Source organism: Heloderma suspectum, chromosome 6 (genome assembly GCF_057233095.1).
Source record: "Heloderma suspectum isolate Gila_16-S chromosome 6, 16-S_ref, whole genome shotgun sequence".
NCBI lineage: Eukaryota > Metazoa > Chordata > Lepidosauria > Squamata > Helodermatidae > Heloderma > Heloderma suspectum.
The window spans coordinates 79,825,405-79,852,241 of NC_139463.1; the positions used below are offsets into that span (position 1 = coordinate 79,825,405).

The window sequence follows — 26,837 nt, forward strand, 5'->3', positions numbered from 1 at the left end:
CTCCTATCCTTCAGATATTTTGCAGATTTCTAGGGACACCTCCAGAACAGAAGCCATTTTCATATAAATCCCACCCCAAAAAAGAAGGGGAAGGGGAAACAAATCACTCCTTTGCACAGCCAAAACTGTGAAGATTCCCCTTTGACAAACACTGCTCCATCTATCCTTCTGAACTTTTGCATGTTTCTTAGCTATGTATGTCATTTTCATAACAATTGCCTCCAAAGAGCACATCTGTCTTTTGGAAATCCACTAACTGTAAAGGATGCTCTTTCACACGCATACCCTTGACCTTTTTGTTTGAGTCTTGGCAGGCATGATTCCCTGAGAACGGGCAACTGCACCTGCAAATTTAACCCAGTTCTGCAAACACAAAAAGAATTGGCATTTCCTTTTTCTAAAAAACAACAACCCCGATAACAATATTTAAAGCAGACTTCCCCAGATGTGTAGGCTTACAACTGGCACTCTCCAAATGTATTTGACTACAACTCCCATAGTCCTTCAGCCAGCAAAATCTTCCAACTCATCTTGAGGACACCAGCTTGGGGGTGGCTGACTTAAAGGCACCTAGCACAAAAAGCCCTGCAACTATTTGTTTTAAAATTGGCACACATAATCCCCTAATAAGTGGAGATGACAGTCTTCCAGCTGAGCTATTTAAAATCCTAAAAGATGATGCTGTTAAAGTGCTGCATTCAATATGCCAACAAATTTGGAACACTCAACAATGGCCGCAAGACTGGAAAAGGTCAGTTTACATTCCAATTCCAAAGAAGGGCAATGCCAAAGAGTGTTCAAACTACCGCACATTTGGGCTCATTTCACATGCCAGCAAGGTGATGCTCAAAATCCTACAAGCTAGGCTTCAGCAGTATGCGAACCGAGAACTACCGGAAGTACAAGCTGGGTTTAGAAGAGGCAGAGGAACTAGAGATCAAATCGCCAACATTCGCTGCATCATGGCGAAAGCAAGAGAATTCCAGAAAAATGTCTATTTCTGCTTCATTGACTACGCTAAAGCCTTTGATTGTGTGGATCACAACAAACTGTGGCAAATTCTGAAAGTGATGGGAGTACCAGACCACCTTACCTGTCTCCTGAGAAACCTGTACGAGGGTCAAGAAGCAACAGTAAGAACCAGACATGGAACAACCAAGTGGTTCAAAATTGGGAAAGGAGTACGACAAGGCTGCATATTGTCACCCTGCTTATTTAACTTATATGCAGAGTACATCATGAGAAATGCCGGGTTGGATGAATCAGAGGTCAGAATTAAGATTGCTGGGAGAATTATCAACAACCTCCGATATGCAGACGATACCACCCTAATGGCAGAAAGCGAAGAGGATCTCAAGAGCCTCTTGTTGAGGGTGAAAGAGGAGAGTGCAAAAGCTGGTTTGAAACGCCACATTAAAAAAACTAAGATCATGGCATCTGGCCCTATCACTTCCTGGCATATAGAAGGGGAAGAAATGGAAGCAGTGACAGATTTTACTTTCTTGGGCTCCAAGATCACCGCAGATGGTGACTGTAGCCATGAAATTAAAAGACGCATGCTCCTTGGGAGGAAAGCTATGGCCAACCTAGACAGCATAGTAAGAAGCAGAGACATCACCTTGCCGACAAAGGCCGTCTAATCAAAGCTATGGTTCTCCCAGTAGTAATGTATGGCTGTTAGAGCTGGGCTATAAGGAAGGCTGAGCGCCGAAGAATTGATGCTTTCGAACTGTGGCGCTGGAGAAGACTCTTACGAGTCCCCTGGACTGCAAGGAGGTCAAATCAGTCCATCCTAAAGGAAATCAACCCTGAGTGCTCATTGGAAGGACAGATACTGAAACTGAAGCTCAAATATTTTGGCCACCTAATGCAAAGAGAAAACTCTCTAGAAAAGACCCTGATGCTGGGAAAGACTGAAGGCAAAAGGAGAAGGGGACGGCAGAGGATGAGATGGCTAGATAGCATCACTGATGCAATGAATATGAACTTGAGCACGCTCCGGGAGAAAGCGCAGGACAGGAAGGCCTGTCGTGCTATGGTCCATGGGGTCACGTAGAGTCGGACATGACTGAACGACTGAACAACAACAAGGCCAGCAAACCTGATCCAAATTTGAGAAAAAGAAAGAAAAAAAGTTGTTGTTGATGTTATTATTTCCATCGATAGTCAATGGGATTTTAGACTCAGCCCTGAGTCAAGCAAAGCAGCCCCCAAATGGAGCCATCTGAGACAATAATGCAGTTTTCCAAATTGGAGTTCAAAGTAGTATTGCCAAATCTTGTGGTTGGCACACACCCCTAGTTAGGGATGGTGGAGAATTCCGCCACGGATTTCAGTGAGGCCGAATGAACTGGCATTCGGCCCCCCGAAACCCATGGCGGAACGGCCTCCCGCCCGCCCTCCCCGCGGAATCCCCCCCCCAGGACAAAGTTTACCTGGGGCGGATGTTCCGGCAGTGGCGGCTCCGGCAGCAGATCCGGCGGCGGTGGCGGCAGCTGGCCTCTTGGCCGGCTGCTGCAGACTCAAATGGCGGCTGCTGTAGCAGGCACCAGTTGCGTCCAGCCAGGCTGCCATGATAGGCTATGTAAGTATTTACGTAGCCTATCACGACAAGGCAGCCACGCAAATGGCTGTCACCACGCCATTTGCGTAGCTGCCTTTGCCGTGATAGGCTACGTAAATACTTGCGTAGCCTATCATGGCAACAACAACAACAAAAACCTGCATATGCAAATGGCAGTGGCTACGGCAGCCGCCATTTGCGTTCCCTTTTTTTTGCTGTTTTAGCCTACATAAATATTTACGTAAGCTATAACGGTGAAAAAAAGGGGAACGCAAATAGTGTAGTGGGCCCTATTTGCATTCCCCTTTTTTTCGCCGTAATAGCTTATGTAAATATTTACATTGGCTAAAATGGCAAAAAAAAGGAACACGAATAGCGCCCACTACGCTATTTGCGTTCCCCTTTTTTTCGCCGTTAATAGCTTACAACTATTACAACTGCAATTTCAGCCTTTTTTTCCTACACAACAGTCTCCTTATAGCACCCTTCACTTCCTTATTTCTCAAACTATAGATGATTGGATTCAGCATGGGGTTGAATACTGTGTAAAATAATGACAACAGCTTCTTAGTGTCTTGAGAATAACTGGATTTTGGTTGGATATAAGTAAGCCCAGCTGTGCCATAGAACAAAGTTACCACAACTATATGTGAGGAACAAGTGGAAAAAGCTTTGTACCTGCCTTCAGCAGATGGCATCTTTAAGATGGTGGTGATGATACAAACATAGGAAACCAAGATTAGCATAAATGGGGATAGTATAATGAAAATAGTCCCTGTGAGAGCATATATCTCAAACAGGTAAGTGTCTGCACATACTAATTGCAACACTGGTGGACTGTCACAGAAAAAGTGGTCTATGTTATAAGGACCACAGAAATGGAAACTAAAGAGCCATGTTGTCTGGACTGTCCCCACTGGAACTCCTGAGAACCAGGAAAACAGGGCCAGCTGGACATAAGCCCTCTTTTTCATAATGACAGCATAGTGCAAGGGATTGCATATGGCTATATAGCGGTCATAAGCCATGGCAGCTAGGAGAAAACACTCTGAACATCCAAAGGAGAAGAAGAAATACATTTGCATCACACACCCGGGGAAGGAGATGGTTTTGTTCTCAGAAAGTAGATTCACCAACATTTTGGGGACTACAACTAGAGTGAGACAAATATCTAAGAGGGACAAGTTCCAAAGCAAGAAGTGCATGGCATTCTGAAGCGCTGGATCCGATGTTGTGAGAAAGATGATGAGGATATTTCCCAACAAGGTTATGATATGCATAGCCAGAAATACCATAAAAAGCAGAAGCTGCAGCTGAAGGAGGAGATCAGAAAATCCCAACAAAATAAATTCAGTGACATCGCTATTGTTTGTGTGGGACATTCTTTGCCAGTCATTGAAATGTCGAGGAAAGAGGGGGTTAATTATCCCTTTTATGTTAGTCCTGTGATGCTAGCCAGACTGGGAGGAATCATGATAGAAACAATGATAGGTGTCATGATAGAAGGCTTTAGCGAGAGAGTAAGCCACCACATGTAATCGAGAATGTTTCTGGTTCTGGTAGCAATACCCCAAAGTGATCTCCAGTGTGGGCATCTTGAGATGACTCATCATAATGTACAGTGACAATGGTGGAGAACCATGACATTTCACATGTTATGGGTCAGTGGTAAAGACCGTTAAAATATAAGTCTTTGAAAGAATCTAAGGAAAGCATTTCTTTGCAACCTAACGCCCTCCTTCTTCATTAGTCATCCAGTCAGTTCTTGCATCTCCTACTGTAGCTTTGCAGAAAGGAAAGCAACATCTACAAAGAAAGAAAAGGGACAATTCTGACACTCTCAAGGGGCTATTAGGCAAACAGTTATATAATATCTTCTAATCATATTTTCAACATGACGTAGTTGACAGCTATTTTTTTTTTTTTTTAAGAATCAAGCATTTCAAAGGGATTCCTTACAGTTATCATCGCTGAAACTGTTAGTTCTGGAATTCACTCTGCTAATGACAATATTGCTCGCTGCAGAATGGATGGGTGGAGGAGTGACTTTGTGTAGAGCCTCCTGAAGCCTCCTGTAGTGAGACATAGCAAGGGGCTCAGTGCCAAGCCCTGTGCAATGGCTGGGAGGGGCAGATTTGTTAGTAGTGCAGGTTAAAGGCCAAAGTGTGGGGGCGTACAAAGTGGGGAACACTTTTATGCATCTTTAGAAGATGGGCCTCCTCAGACCTACCCATCAAAGCCACAAGGCTCAAGCGTGAGGACCTGAGTTCCACTTGAGGCTTGTTTGTTTCATCCAATCAAAGTCACAAGTCTGGGTGTCGGGGGGTCACTGTATTCCCTCAACACAGTGAAGTGATGGTTAGGGGAGGCTAGGACTAGGGAAGCGATTACTCCAGGCCCCACAAATAAAGGAACTTGTTAAAAAAGACAAAGGAGAAAAGAAAAAAGGAGAAATTCTCAGATGCCTCAAATTAATAGGGACCCAGCTTGGGCAGAGGAGTTTAGTAGCTTGCATTGTAACCTTTTGCAGATCCTCTTAAAATGTAGTCAATAAAAACAAACCCCCAAGAAATCTGGACTGGAATGCTCAGACAGATAGCAGCACTATATTACATGGATGCTTTCTTTAAGTCATCCTGTGTGTTCTGTATCATGTTAACAGCCAGTTCTTGTTGGCAAATGTCTCAATGTTCCAGAATTCTGGAAATAGCAGCATTCTTGAAAACTATACCAGTCATCCTGGAGTAAATCTGAATTCATGGCCAAATTAAATTGGAGAGAAGTGAATAAGAGAAGACAAAGCATACCTTGAAACGCTGGGAAAGAAAATGAAAGTCTCTTGTACTGTCCATGTCACTACAGAATACCAACCATTCATAGCTTCCACTCAAATCCTTCTGATTGCAAAGAACATTGGCAAATATACTTCTCTGAGAAGTCCTCAATCTCAGGTGGGGACCCAGGGGGAGAAGCAAGCTCCCTGCCAGTGTGCCACCAGGGAATGTTAGCTCATTCAGCAGAGGTGGAATCCTCCATGCTGAGATTGGGGGGGGAAAAGTCCTACAACTTCCAGCATCCCCCACCCAGGGTGACTGGCTGAGGAATGTGGGGTATTGTAGGACTTTTTTTTCTCTAAACATGCATAAGATTGTGACTTCCACCATTGTTTAGTCAAACATATGTGGATTGTGGGGAATTCAGCAGTACCATACCAAATCTGGAACTGTGGTAAAAGCTCTATCACTGAAAGCCTGCATTCAGCAAGAGAGTATTCTTGGGGAATTGTGTTCATTTTGGTGGATAGGAATAAGCAAATTAATAAATGAAGCAAAAAAAAAAAATAGCAGAAGAATAGAAATGATTAAAACAAGCCATCATGAATCTCCAGAAAAAGAAGCTATCTGGCTGCAACCTTGGACACACATTGCATGTACTCATATATCGCTTGGCTTATTAAGCTGAGATATGATATTTCAAATGTGGTTTTAGGGCCAAACTACTTGTTCAATTACTTCAATGTATGTGTATGCAGCCCCCATTTGGATTTAGACCATGGTGCTCTGGGACAGGGGGTTCCACAGTTCGGATTGAAATGGGGACTGTGCATGCTTACAGTAAATTAAATAATTCAGCCATGCATACCCTCCCGCCCCTGAAAATGGTACACAGAGATTCAGGAGACCAGCTGAATGAGGTCAGTTGTGTTGGTGGGGAGGGGGGAATCTGAACAATCTGGCAGAGGGACATTCCACGAATGGAGACCTTCCTCTCGTTGAAGACCCCTTCCTGGATCCAACTCTCAGAAATTTCTTTTAGAATCTCACTGTGAAATTTTCCTTTGGAATTCACTTCTCAGTGGTGACCCCCTGATTATGGAACAATCTCCCCTCTGAGGCCTGCCTGCTGCCAACACTGTCATCTTTTCAGCACCAACTTAACTCTTTCCTCTTCTCCCAGGCATTTACTGGCATAAGATGGGGCATTTATGTCAGCTATCTTTAAAAGGTCTAGTGTCTTACTGAAATGTTTTTTAGCCATTTAAATTGTTTTAAAATTTATCTATTAAAAATTGTATACTGTGATTTATTATCTTGTATTTTAGGGTTTGTTGTTTCAGTGAACCATGCAGAGAGCTTTGGCTATTCAGTGGTGTTGACATGAAATACATAAATAGATACATTCATGTATTGTCTTTGACATCTGTTCAGGACTGGAAGCTGTCTGTATCTCTGTCTCTGCCTAATAACTTCCCAAAGAAAAAGGTGTCCTAAAACAACCCTCTTGTGACTATGATATTTGACTGAATGGCAAATACCAGATTTTCTTTGGAAGATAAACATTCCATTCCAGAGGAGCAGTCCTGTTGGAGTCCACACACATAACACATGGACACACACAACAGTATTACAGCAGCATAAACAGTGTGTGTGTGTGTGTGTGTGTGTGTACACACACACACAAACACACACACACACACGTCATATTATATATATTATATTTTGGCACCTTAAAACTCTCTGTCTGTCTTACAGTTTATCTAAAGTTTAAGGTCCATATGTGTGTGTGTGTGTGTGTCTGAGAGAGAGAGAGAGAGAGAGAGAGAGAGAGAGAGAGAGAGAGAGAGAGATTTGTATGGTGCAAACATCCCCATATGAAACATGGTTCCATGTTTGCATCCCCTTTGAGAGCTAGAGAACTAGAGTTCATTTATTAGAGTTAGTTTGTTATTTGCAGTACATTATCTCCCCCAGTTATAATTTGCATCATAGCAAGGTGCACCGGGAGCTTTCCCCTGTTGTGCCAGGAAGCACTAGTTACATTGCACAAGTATAGGTTTACACTAGTGCTACATCATTAGTGTTAGTGTTGGGGAACTGCTGGATAGTACTCATGACATTTATCTTACTCTGAAAGGCATCACGATGAACACCGTTATTTCACTGTTTGTGAGTTAGCTGTAAAGTATTACCATAAGAACATAAGAAGAGCTATGCTGGATCAGACCAAGGGTCCATCTAGTCCAGAATTCTGTTCACTCAGTGGCAAAACAGCTGTTGACCAGGAACACACAAGCTGGACATGAGCACCCTCCCACCCGTGTTCCCCAGCAACTTGTGTACATAGGCTTACTGCCTCTGGTACTGAGATAGCACATAGCCATCAAGACTCGTAGCTATTGATAGCCTAACCCCCTTTTAAAGCCATCCAAATTTGTGATCTTCACTACATCCTGTGGTAGCGAATTCCATAGTTTAATTATGTGCTGTGTGAAGAAGTACTTCCTTTTATCTGTCCCGAATCACCCACCAATCAGCTTCAGAGGATGACCCCAGGGTTCTAGAATTTGGAGAGATGGAGAACAATGTCCCCCAATCCACATTCTCCACACTGTGCACCTCTATCATGTCTCCCCTTACTCTCCTTTTTTTCCAAGGTAAACAATTCCAGTTGTTGTAACCTTCTCTTATAGGGGAGATGCTCCAGCCCCTTGACCATTTTAGTTGCCCTTTTCTGCACCCATCAGATTGTGGTGGATAGAGGCAGGACACAACATTTTAGGGTAAAAATGCACCCTAAATTTTATTTATTCATGAATGGGGTCTGCATCAAGCAACAAATATTCTCAGCCGGTTGGAAAATGAGAGCTATTCTGATATGAGATATAAATTATTGGGTGGGCTGAACCTTGGCTCACACCAGAAGTAGTAAACATTCCCAAAGATCTAATGGTGTGCTGCTGAGGGAGATCCTGTCCAAGTCTTCACCCCCAGTGCAAGCAAATCCTGGACAAGTGACTGCGGCATGCCCAAAGGGTGTTCCTACCTCTTCTCCCAGTCTGGTTATCCATGGGAGACTGGTTTGAGGAACCACTTTTCACCAAAACTGATGCCTAAGTATTCTCACCCACGATATCCTAGCATGTTGTAACCATCAATTGATCTTAACTGTTGTGTTCTCCTTCACCAGGTCAGAGCAGAGTAGGCATAGGGAAAAAAATGCCTCAAAGTGCTGATGTGGATGGTGATGGTGGGGGGATTTCCTATTTGTGCCCTTATTGAGCAGTTAGACCTGAACTGCATGTAAGGAGGGAGGCTGGGACAAGCTGTATGTGAACTGTGTCTGGAAAGTGAGTTTTGGGCCTCAAGTAGACAGCTGCATCTGCCTCACATTGCCAGTGCTATGCACTATGTGTGGCCAGCCATCGCCCCCTCCACCACCCAACCACAAATACACTCCACAACCCAGCTGTTACCTAGGGGCCAAGGCAAGAGCACCAGTATACATACAGGAATGTTCCTATATAACAATTCTGAATTGTTGCAGCCTAAGATGCACAATAAATCCTATGACACACACTGCCACTACTCATCAATTCGGTCAATTTTAACTTTGAAACACAGTTTCAAATTTTATATTTGAAATCTTTATCCACATATTTTCCCACTCACCAGCCTATAGAAGGCACCCTTCATCTCCTTGTTCCTCAGGCTGTAGATAAGGGGATTTAGCATGGGTGTGACAATAACATATGAGAGAGAAAGAAGGTGGTTGATCCCTGTAGAATATATGGACTGAGCTCGCAAATGAGTCAGACTGGCTGTGCCATAAAACAGACTCACTACCGTGATGTGCGAAGAGCAAGTGGAGAAGGCTTTCCATCTACTTTCAGATGAGGGCATCCTCCAGACAGCATTAATAATACAGACATAGGAAGCCAGAATCAGTGTGAATGGACATAGTATAACTATAAAAGTTCCTATAAGGGAACAGAGCTCAAACTTGTAAGTATCTTCACAGGCCAGCTGGAGTACAGGTGGAGCATCACAGTAGAAATGAGAAACTGTATTTGACCCACAGAATGGGAAACTAAACAGCCAGGGAACCTGTATAGTCCCAACAGGGTGTCCTGAGGCCCATGCTGCCATCACCAGCAGCACACAGAACTTCCTGTTCATGATAACCATGTACCTCAGAGGGTTGCAGATGGCGACAAAACGGTCATATGCCATGGCTCCTAAAAGGAAGCACTCTGTAGTTCCAAAGGAGAAGCCAAGATACATTTGTGCCTTGCAGCCTAATAAGGAGATGGTCTTTTTTTCTGAAAGAAGGTTCACAAGCATCTTCGGGATAATAGTTGAGATGAATCCAACTTCTGCAGAGGACAGGTTTCTGAGGAAGAAGTACATCGGGCTGTGCAAACTGGTGTCCATTATTGTTAGCAAAATGATGAGGAAGTTGCCCATCACAGCTGCTATGTAGACGATCAGAAACACAGTAAAGAGGAGAATCTGGAGCTGGCCTAGGTTGGAAAATCCCAAAAGAATGATCTCATTGATCATCACAGTCTGATTTGGCGAAGTCATTCTTTTTTATCTAGAATTTAAAATAAATAAATAAAAGTACAATCTTTGGAACATGCAGAGATCAATAATAGCAGCAATTCTAGATTATCACTAGGAGTTAAATCCTTTCTACCTTGTTGGAATGTCTGCCCTAGGTGGACTCAGAACAAACTCCATGGCAGCATTTCTTTGTTGGTGTAAACCTTAAAAAAACAAAAACAAACCAGACATGAAGAATTGACTGATGTAATGATTTACACACATATTCATTTGCAACCTAATACAGCCTTTATATCTTTTAAAATATTATAAAACCTTTTATTGTACAGCCAAGATGATTCTTGTGCTACAAAAGCATATCTTGTTAGTGGGAGGGGACAATTCTGAAATCAATTAATTTTGTTTGGCTGTCTGGGTACACACTGAAAACAGAACACTCCCATGACTATTATAGCTGTTACACTAAGCACATTTTCTAGAGAGTCACACCCATTGAACTTAGTGGAGCTTACTACTGAGTACACATGGGTATGATTTCTCTAAACTTGTTCAGAATTTTCCAGAAGCACTAGCCAATTATTGCTGGGCAGAATACTGTTTCTCAGTAAGATGGAAAGTAAAATCTATGGGCATTTCTACACCAGCCTAAACTCCTACATTTAAAACAGGGCTGTCTGCTTCTGTTTTAAATGCAGAATCACCCCTGACTCCCTTTGCATGTGCTCCCCCCCCTTCTCCACATATCTGAGTCTTCCATTATCTTTCATTGATCTCGGTTCTCTTCTTGCCGTTTTAACTCTTTTCACGGAGGAAACTGAAGTGGAACACGACAGGGTAATTTGATAGCTCATGATCTGCGATCTATTTAAAAATGGAACAAAGGGCATTTAGTGCAGGAGGGTCACGGCAGGGTCACAGCGTCATGTAAAGAACCCCCAAACTTCTGTGAAGGAGCCATCTCAATCGTAGGAAAAAAGCTCCGTGTGATGAAGCCCTATACTGTCTCATTGATAATGTAATAAATATTCATAATTTCAGAAACAAACAGAATATAATTAAGTAAAGGACATGCAAATGAATGCAAGATCAGCCCAGTGGATTTAGTGAATGGCCCTTATGTAGTACAAAATGATATTTCCTTTATCATTGTACCTGTAATCCCACTTTATTGAGATTTGTCTTTAAAAAAATGATTTAACTCTTTTACCCTGGTGTTTTATTCTTTTACATTGTTGTTCACTGCTCTGAAATCTTCTGATGTGGAGTGGTATAGAAATATTGTAAAGAAATAAAGAAATAAATATTGCCAGTCCATGGGTCTGGAAGGAAGTCCACATTTATAAGTATAGCGCATGTTATATGTTACAGTACATATACTGTAACTATAGAAACATGTTGTATCTAAATGCTTGACCTCAGAAGTCCCCCTCCACAGTTTTCATTCTCTGTCTGTCTGTCTCTTTCTGTCTCTTTCTGTCTCTTTCTCTCTCTCTCTCTCTCTCTCTCTCTCGTTTACAATACAGTTCTCCATAGAAGCTTTTGAATTAAGTTTAAGAAATTATTATTGCTTTGGATTCAAAATAAGTCATATTTCAATCCCAGTGTGACCCCAGTGATCCAATGGTGGAGTGATGAGAGTGTCAGACTAGGACTTGGGAGATACAAATTAATCCAGATTGATCCACTCAACTGGGTGAGTTTGGGCCAGTCACTGACTCTCAGCCCAACCTATGTCACAGAGTTGTTGTGAGGATAAAATGGTGAAGAAGAGGAGAGTGAAAGGTGCCTTGGGTTTCTTTGAGGAGAAGAGGGTGGGAGATAAATGTAATTATTTAATGTAATGTAATCCCAAAATGTATCTGCAGGATCTTACAGCCTCTCCATCGATGATTCTACTGATGTCCCCATCAATGTCTCCACCTCTCCTTTGCACTTAGAAGCCCATCTAGCTGAATTTTTTAAAATAATTTTTAAAGAGGAACAAGAAGTAAAATTTCCTCTATGATTCCTCCCTTCCTGCCTGACTCTTGCCAGCAGGGCTTTGGCTAGATGGAGGGTTCCGGTCTTACAATTAGATACTGATTTAAAAAAAAATGAATATATCAGCAATTGGATTCATCTACTCTGAGCACAAGAATTAAAGTGAGTGCAATGTAAAGGGTTTTACATCTGCATATATGTATGTGTGTGAGAGAGTGAGAATGAGAGCGAGAGAGAGACAGAGAGAGGATTCACAGACATCAACAATCTCATTGACATTAATTGAATCAAGGCGTATTCATGAATCCAGCATTCACAACTATAAAGATCCTCCTAAATATTTAGTCTTCCCTCAAATGCCTTTGCTTCTCATCCCTCCCAGTCACTTCCCTTACAAACTTCATCTGAAGGTTTAGAAAACTGTGAAGAATGCACACAGAGACACACAGACACACATTCTGAAATATAAAGATACAGAATACCTTATTTACTCATCTTGATGTGTACCTTTCTAAAGCCAAGGTAGTTTACATATTTGTTTCTTTGTTTTATCTGTTATTACCACTGAAATCCCTTTATACTGGATTTATGTATTATAAAATGGGGGGGGGAGTGACTACTCACTTCCTGACAAGTACAAGTACTGGCAGCATTAATAGCAACTTCTTCACACAATTTGTTCTCTGTGTTTCTGTAAATAGCACCCTCCCCTCTGCCCCAATGCCAAGATTTTTTCTCAATATGTAGAATGCAGGAGCATCATTCTTTACCCAGCTACATAATACATGGTGTTTCCACAACAACTGCTGAGACTAACTTTCGTAAGGTCTCCCTGATAAGGTCTACTGAGTCCTGCAGCAAGGCAGCCAGCATGCCATAGTGGATACAGTGATGCATAAATCTTTATTGAAACCCTTTCCTTAACATGTGGTTAACCAGGTGGGCTATGACCACCTTTCTCAGAACCTAACGCCCCTCACATGTTTGTTTGTTTGTTTGTTTTTTGGTGAGAATGGGATGGGATGCTTTCAGATACACTGCTGTGAGCTCTTTGGAGGAAGAATGAGATATTAATGCCATAGCTACATGAATTCAATAACAAAGAAGGGAATGCATTTTGTCTACCATCTGTTCTTGGACAAGATCTAGACAGGTAGATTATTCCATGTCCCAAGAAATGAAAATAATCAGAGAAGTAGCACCATTGATTGGCCTAATGGAACAAGTCATGAGCAGCCAACTATCTCTGTTATATTATTATTATTATTATTATTATTATTATTATTATTATTATTTACCATTGCAGAGGTGGAAGGACTTCTTTTCTTTCCATGATCACTTTTTCCTTCTTGGCTCCTCAGTAGAGAGTGGATCAACAATGTTGTCTGATGAATATTTAAATTTTTCTCTGTGAAGTTCTGATTATAATATATCTTCTCCCACGGGGAAGCTGTTGAAACAAGTCCCTTGGATCTAAAGAGCTGTGCCTAGAAGCTAATTATCAAGGACATAGAAAGAAGTGTGAGTTGGAAGGATAAAATAGATGACTATATTTTCAATTGGCCCAGTCCATCTTGTACACGGACTGAATTCATATCATAAATGCAAGAGAACTATAACTCTTGTAAATCTGTTGGGTAAACTCCAGCATAGGTCCTACTTACAGTAGACCTATTGAATTGAATGGAATTGAGGTTATTCATGACTGACCTAAGTTCCATTCATATCAATAGGTCTAATATGAGTAGGACCTATGTTGGAATTTCCCAGTTCCTTATGAAGATGTACACAGGAAGCAGGTATCAACAGAGCCCATACGTTCTGAGAAGGTCATGCCAAAGTGATTATGAAGACTGTGGGTGAAAGTACTCATCTGTCAAGAGTACTTACTAGAACTTTCTCTAGTCACTAGGGGAATAACCTAGAAGTGCCATCTGGGAATGTTATTTATCTTCATTAGCACTGTTAATCAAATGTTTGTGATATACTAAACTGACGAAAATATATATTCAGCAAATGGATCGTTTACTCAAGTTGTGTGCAATGTGACATGAAGAAATCATAGAAGAAAACTCAATAGAAAGAGATACTATGATTTTCCTGACCCTAATATTAAAGAAGTGACATCATATAGACATGATTTTGTGGACCTATCATGTCTGGTTATGCAAGATCATGTATAATAGTCAAAAGTGCTCTTTTTACATGAAAATTCAGTGCGTAGGAAGGAGAGAGTGTGATTGTCTGCACCCCCATATTAGCTGCATTTCTCACTGTATGCAGAAATGAGGATTTATCTCTCAAGTAAATAATCCATTCTTTAAAGTGTGGACAGAGTGTATCACAATTTATTACCATACATTCAATGTGATAAGTAATTTTCATACCCACATACCTCCTGGTAAGAGAAAAGAGTTGGCCAAGTTATCAAACGTGTTCCTCTACTGCTGCTGTATTAGGAATCATAATTGTGATAGCAAGACACAACTGCACAGTCTTGTGCATGTCAAGGTATTCATCAAGGAACAGAAAAATAGCAGAACTTTGCCATTTTGTGAGTTTCATCCAAAATTTGATTTCTCGTGAATGGGAAAACATTTGCTTTTCTGTTACCTTTTCCTAGGATGTCAGAGAATTCCTCCACGGATCTCAGTGAGGCCGATTGCCAGTGCATTCGGCCCCCTCAAATCCATAGAAGAACGAAGCCCCCCTGCCCCTTCACCCCACAAATTGGGCCTGGAACAGAGCACCTACCTGCTGCCATCTGAGATGACTTGCGAATAGTGGCCGCCTCTGCGGCCGCCATTCGCTTCTTCCATATAGCCGTGATAGGCTACGTAAATACTTACGTAGCCTATCATGGCTAATGCAGGGACGCCATTTCCGTCTCTGCAGAAGCCGTGATAGGCTACGTAAGTATTTATGTAGCCTATCACGGCTTAACTAAGGGAACGGAAATGGCAGCGGCTACGGCGGCTGCCATTTGCGTTCCCTTGTTTTTTCCATTTTAGCCTATGTAAATATTTACATAAGTTATTACAGCAAAAAAAAGGGGGGGAATGCAAATGGCGGCCGCCGTAGCATTTTTCGCATTTTTTTGCTAAAATGGCAAAAAAAAAGGGAACGCAAATGGCGGCCGCCGTAGCCGCCACCATTTGCGTTCCCTTAGTTAAGCCGTGAATGTAAATACTTATGTAGCCTATCACAGCAAAATACAGGGACACAAATGGCAGCGGCTACAGCAGCTGCCATTTCCGTCCCTGCAGGCTGCCCAGCGGCTGGATGTCCAGCTGCAGGTGGCCCTGGCTGGCGTCTCTGCAGAATCTCCGCGGAGCGGAGCTGGACGGACAGAATTTTGGGGGGAGGGATGGATCGCCTCCCCCCCACCGTGAATGTCACCCTTCAAAAAGGTAAGTGACTTTCGTACATCCCTACCTTTTCCATTCATTTCCCAGCTACTCCAATTATCATTTCCCAGTTGCCATATCATTGGAATTACTCCACTATTATCAGGGATTATCCTAATTTAAAGTTTTAAAATTGCAATTCTTTAGTCTTTGGATTCTGGATTTATAGAAGTCAAACCTCTGAAGATAGTGTGGGTGAATCTTGTTGTTGGTATCGGAGCTGAGGTGAAATGCATCGCCCCATTTCAACTCCTTATGCACATATGGCTAATTGGAAGGTATAATGGAAGAATGAGTGGCAGAATGTTAGACGGTAGGAACCAAAATGGCATGATGGGTGGAGTTAGAGTCAGTTGAGAAAGTCAGTTAGAAGGGGGCATTGACAGATATAACTGGTTAGAGGTCATGAGGAGTCAGTGGAGTTAAGATAAGAACACAAGAAGAGCCATGCTGGATCAGCCCAAGAGTCCATCCACTCCAGCATTCTGTTCACACAGTGACCAACCAGCTGTCGATCAGGAAACCACAAGCAGGGCATGACCCCAACAGCACCTTCCCACCCATGTTCCCCAGCAGCTGGTTTACATAGACATACTGTCCCTGATACTGGTGGTAGCACATAGTTATCAAGACTAGTAGCCATTGAGAGACTTCTCTTCCAGGAGATCTAACCCCCTTTTAAAGTCATCCAAATTGGTAGATTGAACTATTTAATTTCCCTTCATGTTTGTAAATAGTAGGGGGGTATGACAGCCCTGATAAAATTATTTTGGGTTGGATTTGGACTCATTTATACTTAGAGCAGACCCACTGAAAATCAATGGAATTTAAGTTAGATGGAAAGCAGCTGAAATATGATGCAGGCATGCAGCCTTTGGTGGCTGCAAGGTGCGGAACAAGATTCCCAGGGTTGCTGTGTTGGGATCTCAGCACTGTTTATCTTTTTTTTCTCATGGTTCTCCTGGCCCTTGCCTACAACAAATACTTGGATTGACCACATGAGGCCCCTCTCACAGCTTTTCCAAGGAGAACATTGAAGAAGTGGTGTTGTTGAAGTTTGTGACAGCGCTTCTCAACTTACACAGGCAGGTGGAAGACCAAAGAGTTAGTCCCCACCAGCTTGACATGCCAAGAGTAGGCAACCGCTCCTCTAGATGGTGGAATAGCCCTCTACCCCGACTGGGCTCCCCTCTGCCTTCTCATTCAATGGCCCTTCTTTCCTTTTGCTTTCCTTCTTCCTTCCCCCAGGACTCTCTTTCATGCTGCCTTGCCTCTGTCAACTTCTACTCTCTCTGCCTCTGCCTCTGCCTCTCTCTCCCTCTCTCCCTCTCCCTCTGTCTCTCTCAAAATGCCAGATTTCTCCCTACCTTTGCTCTATCTTCACTCTCAGCCCCTCTCTCTGCCTGACCCCAATTCATGTCCTTCAGCTCATCTGTTCTTGTCTCCTCTTCACCCTCTCCCTTCCCTATCTTCTACCATTCTTGTTGTCTTCCTTTGTAGCAATCCTGGTCTTGTTGTCTGAACATACCCCTCAGCCTGCAGCTAGTTGGTCCAGAGCTGTTTGTCAGCTTCCAGGACAGCCCGTGGATATCTGGCTCCCATGTATGATATCCTCAGATGTCTCCAGAATCCTCAGCTCCCCAAAGACTGAATTGTTGTCACTGATGACTGACAGGAGGTCAGTTTGGAGATTTCACAGGTGGGGATTTTGGAAAGCCAGGAAAAAAGAAAAGATGCATTGCTGCTGGAAAATGGATGGCAACAGAGGGGGTGAGGGGACTGAGTAGGGGTGACTTCTCCATGATGAACTTTTAGCTTACTTCCATTATAGAACTGAGTGCACATTCTTGTAAATTCATTCAGATAAACAGTAAGGCATTGTGTATCCTATAGTGAACTGATTCTCTGAGTGTGAATCCTTATACAGCATCATCCATACATGAGGAGGCTATATCTGCAGGCTTACGAGAACCCCAAGGTTTTTGTAGAAGTACCAAAAATAAATGAGGAAAAAAAATTAAGTGGTATGGGGGGGGGCAGGGGGACATAGACACAGTGAGAGAGAGAGAGAGAGAGAGAGAGATCCATGAAGAGCATGAATGTTCAGGGAGCATGAATGCTGAGTCTTCAAGGAAATAAAGAAAACAAAGTGAGAGGGGAAATGGACAGTGGCACAGGAGATCTGGGTTACAGGCCCCACTAGGCCATGAAGCTCACTGGGTGAGTTTGGGCCAGTCACTGACTCTCAGCGCAACCTACCTCACAGGGTTGATGTGAGGATAAAATGGCAAGAAAGAGGATCAGAATAGGATTGGGTTCCCACGACAGGATGGGAATCATCATTCCACTGTTTGCCAGAGAACTGTAAGGAATCACCTATCTCATTTTTCACTGAAGCAGTCTGCTCCTAACTCAAAAAAGTTGTCTGAAGGTTACAATCCTAGATCTGCAAAGTCATTGGTATATTGTACAACAATTCACAGCAAGCGAATCACTTCTGATTTTTAAATGTTAAACTTTTTTGTTGTTGTTACATCTCCATCAACATATTTTCCTACTTAGCAACCTACTTAAGGCACGTTTAACTTCCTTGTTCCGCAGGCTATAGCCAATGGAGTTTAACATGGGAGTGAAGAAGATGTAGGAGAGAGAATGTAGGTATCTGTTTTCTGAGGAATAGCTTGACTTGGATCGAAAGTGTGTCAGACTGGCTGAGCCATAGAAAAGAGTCACTGCCGTGATGTGTGAACAGCAAGCGTAGAAAGCCTTACATCTTCCCTCAGTAGAAGGCAATTTCAGGATGGTCTGTATAATATGGATGTGGGAGGTCAAAATCATTCACCCATTGTAAATAGTATAATTATAATAGTTCCGATAAGGGAAAAGAGCTCAAATTTATAAGTGTCTCCACAAGCCAACTGTAGAATGGGTGGGGCATCACAGAAGAAATTAGAAATTGTATTGGACCCACAGAATGGGTAGTTTAAGAGCTGTGTAGTCTGTATAATCCCAAAAGGAAATCCTGTGGTCCATGCTAATATCACCAATAGCACAGAGAATTCTTCATTCATTATGATGGTATACCACAGAGGGTTGCAAATGGTAATGAACTGGTCATACACCATGATGATACATAGGAAGCATTCTATGGTCACAAAGAAGAAGATGAAATATATCTGTGCCTTGCATCCAAATAAGGAGATGGTCTTTTTCTCTGATAGAAAGTTGACAAGGAGTTTAGGAATAATATTTGTTATGAAACCAATTTCTGCAAAGAAGAGGTTTTGGAGGAAGAAATGCATAGGGCTGTCCAAGATGGTGTCCATTCTTGTCTCAATGTTCTAGAATTCTGGAAAATGAAGCATTCTTGAAAACTATAACGGACATCTTGGAGTTAATCTGAATTCTGTAAAGAATGGCAATATTAGACTGGAGAGAACTGGGCAAAAGAACATTAAGCATACCTTTAAACACTGGGGAAGAAAACAAAAGCCTCTTGTACTGTCCATATCACTACTGGATATCAAGTATTCCTAGCTTCCACTAAAATCCTTCTGATTGCAGAGAACATTAGCAGATATACTTCTCTGAGCAATCTTTGGTCTCAAGTGGGGGCCCAGGGGAGAGAACCCAAACTGCCTGCCAGGGCCACCAGGGAATATTATCTCATTGACTCGGGGTGGAATCCTCTTCATGTTTAGACAGGAAAAATGGTCCTACAACTCCCAGCATCCCCTATCTAGGATGACTGGCTAAGGTATGTGGAGTACTGTTGGACTTTTTTCTGTCTAAATATGCATAAGATTGTGCCCTACACCACTGTTTATTCAGACGTCGGTGAATTGTGGGAAAGTGGGCAGTGTCATATCATATCTGGAACTATGGTAAAAGTAGGGCTGTGCACAGAGCCCCCGCTTCACTTCAGTTGCTGCTTCGGACCCTCCTGATCAGACTAATTCAGACCCCCTCAGACTAATTCGGACCCCCTTCACTTTGACTCAGTTCCAGATCCGAAGTGAGATTTGGATATCCGGACCTCTTGCTTTGGGCATTTTCCCATTGACTTGCATGGGAACACAGAAATGGACATAACATTTTCAGTTTTCATGATAAATACATGAAACCTAGGGGCCCCTTTGCAGACATGGAGGGGAGCTGACCTGCCAAATTTCATTTGGCACAGGGAGCCTTTTCCTGGTGCACGAGTGGAGTCCTTCCTCTCATAGATGTCCCCTTCCTTGATCCAACCCTCAGAAACTTCCTTTAGAATTTCATTGTGGAATTTTGTTGTGGAATTCACTTCTTAGTGGTGACCCCCTGATTATGGAACAGTCTCCCCACCGAGGCCTGCATGGTGCCAACACTGTCATCTTTTTGGCAGCAACTTAAGGGTTTCCTCTACTCCCAGTCATTTAGTGGCATATAATGGGGCATTTATGTCAGCTGTCTTTTATCAGGTCTAATGTCTTACTGAAATGGTTTTTAGCCATTTGAAATGTTTTAAATTGGTATACACACACACTATGAATTATCATCTTGTATTCTATGGTTTGTCATTTTTGTGAACTGCCTGGAGAGCTTAGGATATTGGGTGGCATAGACATGAAATAAACAAATAAATCCAGTGTATTGTGTTTGATATCTGTGCAGGACTGAAAGCTGTCTGTGTCCCTGCCTGATAACTTCCCAAAGCAAAAGATGTCCCATGACAAACCTCCTGTGTGCCAGGAAGCACTAGTTGCACTGCCCAAACATAGGTTTACACTAGTGCAACATAATTAGTGCTAGTGTTGGGAAACTGTTGGATACTACCCATAGCACTTATTTATTTATTTTGCCCTGAAAGGCAAAAGGATGAACACAATTAATTCACTATTCGCAAGTTAGCTGTAAGGAATCACCCATCTCATTGTGGTGGATAAAGAGGCAGGACACAACATTTTAGGGTAAAACTGCACCCTAAATTTTATTTATGCATGAATGGGGTCTGCAACAAGCAACAAATATTCTCACGTGGTAGGACAATGAGAGCTATTCTGATCAGGGATAGAAATTATTGGGTGGGCTCAACCTTGGCTCTGACCAGGAGCAGTAAACATCCCCACAGAGCCAATGGGGTGTTGAGGGAGGCGGCCCTGTCCAAGTCTCCAGTCTCCACCCCCTGTGCCAGCAAATCCTAGACAGGAGACTCAGGCATGCCCAAAAGGTGTTCCTACCTCTTCTCCTAGTCTGGTTATCCTTGGGAGACTGCTTTGAGGAAATATTCTTCACCAAAACTGATGCCTAATAATTCTCACCCACACTGTCCTGGCATGTTGTAACCATAAATTGATGCTAATTGTTGTGTTATCTTTGACCAGGTAAGAGCAGAGTAGACATGAAAAAGTTCCCTCATTGCCAGTGTGGATGGCGGTGGTTGTGGGGATTTGCTACTTGGCCCCTTATTCCTGAACTGCATCTAAAGAAAGAGGCTGGGCTGAGCTGCATGTGAACCTTCTTTGTCCTGAAATAGCAGCCAACACCTGCCTCAAATTGCCAGTGCAATGCATTAAGTGTAGCCAGCCACTGTACCTTGTCCCCCTCCACCACCCAATCACAACTCCACTCCACAACCCATCTGTTATCCAGGGGCCAGGGCAAGAGCACCATTATCCATACAGGAGAGCTCCTATATAACTTATCTGAATGTCACAGCCTAAGATGTGAAACAAATCGTATGACACACTCTACCACCACTCATCAATTCAGTCAATTTTAACTTTGAAACATATTTGCCATCTTTATCCACATGTTTTCCCTCTCACCAGCCTACAGAAGGCATCCTTCATCTCCTTGTTCCTCAGGCTGTAGATAATGGGATTTAGCATGGGTGTGACAATAACATATGAGAGAGAAAGAAGATGGCTGATTCCTAGAGAATAGTTAGACCGTGGTTGCAAGTAAGTCAGACTGGCTGTGCCATAAAACAGACTCACTACTGTGATGTGTGAAGAGCAAGTGGAGATGGCTTTCCATTGACCTTCAGATGAGGGCATCCTCAAGACAACATTAATAATACAGACATAGGAAGCCAGAATCAGTGTGAATGGACATATTATAACTATAACAGTTGCTACGAGGGAAAAGAGCTCAAATCTGTAAGTATCTTCACAGGCCAGCTGAAGTATAGGTGGAGGATCACAGTAGAAATGAGAAACTGTATTTGACCCACAGAATGGGAAACTAAACAACCAGGTAACCTGTATAGTCCCAACAGGGTGTCCTGAGGCCCATGCTGCCATCACCAGCAGCACACAGAACTTCCTGTTCATGATAACCATGTACCTCAGAGGGTTGCAGATGGCAACAAAACGGTCATATGCCATGGCTCCTAAAAGGAAGCACTCCGTAGTTCCAAAGGAGAAGCCAAGATACATTTGTGCCTTGCAGCCTAATAAGGAGATGGTCTTTTTCTCTGAGAGAAGGTTCACAAGCATCTTCGGGATAATAGTTGAGATGAATCCAACTTCTGCAGAGGACAGGTTTCTGAGGAAGAAGTACATCGGGCTGTGCAAACTGGTGTCCATTATTGTTAGCAAAATGATGAGGAAGTTGCCCATCACAGCTGCTATGTAGATGACCAGAAACACAGTAAAGAGGAGAATCTGGAGCTGGCCTAGGTTGGAAAATCCCCAAAGAATGATCTCATTGATCATCACAGTCTGATTTGGCGAAGTCATTCTTTTTTATCTAGAATTTTTTTTAAAAAAAAAATAGAAGTGCAATATTTGGAACATGCAGAGATCAATAATAGCAGCAATTCTAGATTACCACTGGGAGGTAAACCCTTTCTGCACTGCTGGAATGTCTGCCCAAGGTGGATCCAGAACAAACCCTATATTAGCATTGCATTGCTGGTGTAAACCATTAAAAAAATAGTTGGTTTACCTTGTTTCCCCATAACTATCTTGATAGTTCCTGAACAGACATGCTAATTGACTGCTCTAATGATTTCCACAAATATTAATTTTCAGCCTAATAGAACCTAATTATTTTAAAAATATATTTTAAAACCTTTTATTGTACAGCCAAGATGTCTCTTGTGCTACAAAATTATATTATGTTAGACAGTGGGGCTGTTCACACAACACACTAACCCATATTCAGTGGTTGAGTGTGGGTTGTTTGGAACCTTGGGTTGTTTGTTGAACCATGGGGTATTGTATTTTCTGAACACAGCCAGGGTGGCTTGTTAACCATTCAGTGTGGCTTATTTTCTCAAAAACAAACTGTCTTGAGAACCAGTGGTTTGTTATTGGGTTGTTAAGGGTGGTTAACAAGCCACCCTGACTGTGTTCAGACAACACAGTAACCCACCCTGTGGAAACATGCTGTGGTCAGACAACACACTAACCCATGGTTCATACCCATGGTGTACAGTATCCCTATGTACACCAATTGCTGGGAAACATTGATGGGGGGGTGCTGTTGAACTCATGTCCTGCTTGTGGTTTCCCTTGGACAGCTGGTTGGCCATTGTGTAACAGAATGCTGGATTAGATGGATCTTTGGTCTGATCCAGCATGTCTCTTCTTATGTTCTTAACAACCCAGAGTGCAAAACAGCCCACACTCAACCACTGACTATGGGTTAGCATGTTGTGTGTATAACCCCAGAGGGAAGGGACAACTCTGAAATCCATGAATTTTGTTTGGCTCTCTCGGTATACACACAAAAGAACTCTGAGAGAGAACACCTCCATGACAATTATGGCTGCTACCCTAAGCACATTTTCTAGAGAGTCAGACCCAGTGAACGTAGTGGAGCTTACTATTAAGTACACATGGTTATGATTGCTCTAAAGGTGTTCAGAATTTTCCAGAAGCAATGGCTAGTAACTGCTGGCAGAATACTGTTTCTCAATAAAATGGAAAACAAAATCTATATTGTCTCACTTGTAATGTAAAAAATATTCATAATTTCAGAAATCGAGACAATAGAATTGTGTTAAGCAAAGGACATACAACTGAATGCAAGATAACCCAGGTGGATTTAGTGAATGGTCTTTATACAGTACCAAATGATATTTCTTGTATCATTGTACCTGTAATCCTGTAATTATTGTGAGTCCGTAGGTCTGGAAGGAAGTGCACAGTTATATAGTACATGGTATTGTTGTTGTTGTTCAGTCGTTAAATCATGTCCTGCTCTTCGTGACCCCATGGAACATAGCATGCCAGGCCTTCCTGTCCTCCACTCTTTCCCGGAGTGTGCTCAAATTCATATTCATTACATTGTATTGTATACGTAGACTCTGCGGTCCCCTTCTCCTTTTGCCTTCAAACTTTCCCAGCATCAGGGTCTGTTCCAGTGACTTTTCTCTTCATATTAGGTGGCCAAAATATTTGAGCTTCAGCTTCAGTATCTGTCCTTCCAATGAGCAGTCAGGGTTGTTTTCCTTTAGGATTGACTGAATTGACCTCTTTGCAGTCCAAGGGACTCGTAAGAGTCTTCTCCATCACCACAGTTCGAAGGCATCAATTATTCGGAGCTCAGCCTTCCTTATAGTCCAGCTGTCAAGGGCTCCTTGGAGGGCTCTCTCAGTCTAATCCAGTAGCCAAGTCCAGACACAGACAAAGGGATTCTTTTCAAAGCTTTATTCATCTTTTACAACTTAACAACTCTACAGGTAGCAACTAGATCTGAGCAGCAGCATCCCTATGCCCTAAGTTGGAACAGTTGGTCCCCGTTTGAAAGGCAGTTACTGGCAGACCCCTGAATATAAGGACTAGGGAGAATCCCTCCCTTTTTCCCTTGGATCCTCTGGGCGCAACCGTTCTTTGAGCGCCAACCGGGCACTATGCCTCCTTTCCGCACCCTCCATTTGGCGCCGCTCTCTGCATCTGCGCCATGATCCACCAAGTCTGCTATCTGTGCTGGGTCACTCCCTGGACTGCTTTCTAATCTAGGAATGTTGGTGGGAGGAATCTCTGTCAGCTGCGGGCCCTGGGAAAAAGGGGCGCACTCCTCTCCCAGGAGCGACTGCTCTTCCTCCGAATCAGAACTACTCTGGGATTCTACTGGTTCAGTGTCCACCCTGACATCATCCTCGCTCCCATGAGGCCCCCCCTCATGCTCCTCCCCTAGGGCCACGGGCTTGTGGGGGTACAGCTGGTGGAAGCGCTGCAGCAGCAACAGAGCATGCACATTTTCTGCGGGTTCCCAGGATCGCTCATCAGGCCCGTACCCCTTCCAGTCAACCAGATATTGCAAGCGGCCACGAGAAAGGCGGGAGTCCAGAATCTCCGCGATCTCAAACTCCTCCTCCCCCTCCACCAGCACTGGCGATGGGGGGGAGCCGACTGAGCGATGAGGGTCGCCAGAAACCAGGGGGGACAGCAAGGACCGGTGAAAAACAGGATGGATCTTCATGGAGGGGGGGAGAGCCAGGCGAAAAGCAACAGGGTTAATCTGGGCCGTAACCTGGAAAGGCCCCGTGTGGTGAGGCGCGAGCTTCCTTGCAGGTGAGTGAGCGGGGAGGTATTGGGTGGACAACCAAACCCAGTCCCCCGGTTGCAGAGACGGACCCGGCTGGCACCGCCGGTCTGCCGAGGCCTTGTAGGCTGTCCTGGCTTGCTCGAGGGAGTCCTGTAAGAGGTGGAGTACTGTTCGCAACTCCTCTAAAAAGTCCTAGGTCGCTGGCACCGAAGAGGGAGCTAGGGTGGATGGGAAGGCCTTGGGGTGGTAACCAAAATTGGCAAAAAATGGAGTTTGGCGGGTGGAAGCCTGGCAGGCATTGTTATAAGCAAATTCTGCAAGAGGCAGCAAGGAAACCCAGTCATATTGCTGGTAATTGACATAACAGCGCAGATATTGCTCCAGAGTAGCATTGGTGTGCTCGGTCTGACCGTCCATCTGTGGATGGTGGGTGGAGGAAAGACGGAGTGTCACATGGAGCAACGCCAGTAGCTCCCTCCAGAAATGGGCAGTGAATTGGGCCCCCCTATCGGAAATGAGGCCCTCGGGCCATCCGTGGAGGCGGAAAACATGCATCACGAACAGCTCTGCCATCTCCCTGGCTGTGAGCAACCCCAAGCAGGGGATGAAATGGGCCATCTTAGAAAACAAAACCACCACCACCAGAATAGTGGTCTTACCATGTGAGCGAGGCAAGTCAGTGATGAAGTCAAGGGAGAGCAGCTTCCAAGGTCCTGAGGGGGTAGGCAGGGGGTGAAGCAAGCCTGTGGGCTTGCCTGAGGGGGCCTTCGCTCGCTGGCAGGTTGGGCAGGAGGCGACATAGGACCTGACATCCTGACACACACGAGGCCACCAAAAATCCCTCATCACTCCATGCAGGGTCTTGGTGACGCCAAAATGCCCTGCTGTGGGGGAGTCGTGGCACTGATGGAGGACCCTCTCACGGAGGGGTCTAGAAGACACATAGACCCAGCCGGAATGGTAAAGCAGGCCACCTCGCAAAGAAAAGGGGGTAGAGTGGGGGGGGCAGAGGCTAGCCCCAATTCCTGCACCTTTGTGCGAACAAAATCATCCTGAGCCTGTGCAGAGTGAAGGAGCTCTTCCCAAGAGTGAGGCACCGCAGCTGCCGCCAGGCCTTGGGGGGGAAACCGGTCAGTCTCCTTCTTGTCAAACACATGTCGAAAAGCTGCATACTTCTCTGGGAGGATGACGGTAGCTGAAGGACTGCCAGAAGCAGAGAAGGGGGGGGAAAGGGTGAAAGCCTGGGCAGGGACTGGCGCCTCCTCCTTGAGGCAATGCTCCCGGCAGTAGGGAGATGCAAACTCCATTTGCCGAAACCCCCAAGAAATCTGAGGGTTGTGCTTAGAGAGCCAGGAAAAACCCAGCACAATTGGGTATAAGGGAACTTTGGCTAAGTGAAATTGAATCTGCTCAACGTGGGACTGGGTGCGTAGAGTGAGTGGAACTGTAATATGGGTCACCTTGCCCGAAGAGAGAGGATGCCCATCAATGGTCTGCACTGCAAAGGGGGCAGGAAGGGGCAGGGTAGGAATCCCGTGTAAGAGGGTGAAGGTCTCATCCATGAAACTGGTTGTAGCCCCCGAGTCCACTAAAGCCAGGGCCTCCACACACACCCCCGCTGTGAGGAGCGGAGGTGAACATGCAACCGCAGGTGGGAGGGTGGGGGGGTTGGGGAAGGCACCCAGCCGGTGGGGAGCTGACCCCCACACTGGAGGCCCCCAACAAGCTTGGGGGGCAGTCTAGTCAAGCCTGGGGACAAGGAGGAGGAGGGGGGGAAGGAGAGGAGGAGGAGGCAGCGGAGCCGTGGATTTAACTGGGCAGGTCTTGGCGAAATGCCCCAGGCTTCCACAACGAAAACATCGGCGCTCAACTCGCCGGCGCTGAAGCTCCTCTGGCAGCAGTGAGGCTCGGGTAGCCCCCAGCTGCATCGGCGTCTCCTCCACCCCCAGCACCGGAGCGGGGGGTGGGGAAGGAGGCAGGAAACGTGGGAGAATGGGAGGAGGGAAATCCCGGTTCCCGGCACCCCGCTGGGTCTGGTGGCGCCCCTCCAGACGACTATCTATCTGA

The 26,837-nt window shown here is 44.2% G+C and overlaps 3 protein-coding genes and 1 pseudogene across 3 annotated transcripts; all 4 read right to left on the reverse strand.

Moving 5' to 3' along the window:
* Positions 1 to 2,994: 2,994 nt before the first annotated feature.
* On the reverse strand, positions 2,995 to 3,945 carry LOC146341365 (olfactory receptor 10A4-like). Its single transcript, XM_084808333.1, has one exon. It carries the CDS (start codon positions 3,943 to 3,945, stop codon positions 2,995 to 2,997), a length of 951 nt encoding a protein of 316 aa, XP_084664459.1.
* A 5,043-nt stretch (positions 3,946 to 8,988) lies between these two features.
* On the reverse strand, positions 8,989 to 9,927 carry LOC146341366 (olfactory receptor 10A2-like). The gene has a single exon (XM_084807399.1). The coding sequence runs from the start codon at positions 9,925 to 9,927 to the stop codon at positions 8,989 to 8,991; it is 939 nt and encodes a 312-aa protein (XP_084663525.1).
* Positions 9,928 to 17,834: 7,907 nt separating this feature from the next.
* On the reverse strand, positions 17,835 to 18,619 carry LOC146341367 (olfactory receptor 10A2-like; annotated as a pseudogene).
* Positions 18,620 to 21,073: 2,454 nt separating this feature from the next.
* Positions 21,074 to 22,012, reverse strand: LOC146341368 (olfactory receptor 10A2-like). Its single transcript, XM_084807400.1, has one exon. It carries the CDS (start codon positions 22,010 to 22,012, stop codon positions 21,074 to 21,076), a length of 939 nt encoding a protein of 312 aa, XP_084663526.1.
* Between the last annotated feature and the right edge of the window lie 4,825 nt (positions 22,013 to 26,837).

What these genes read in the sequence shown, in the direction of transcription:
- LOC146341365 (XM_084808333.1), bottom strand. Translation starts at nt 3,945, where the DNA reads ATGTCCCACACAAACAATAGCGATGTCACTGAATTTATTTTGTTGGGA.
- LOC146341366 (XM_084807399.1), bottom strand. Translation starts at nt 9,927, where the DNA reads ATGACTTCGCCAAATCAGACTGTGATGATCAATGAGATCATTCTTTTG.
- LOC146341368 (XM_084807400.1), bottom strand. Translation starts at nt 22,012, where the DNA reads ATGACTTCGCCAAATCAGACTGTGATGATCAATGAGATCATTCTTTGG.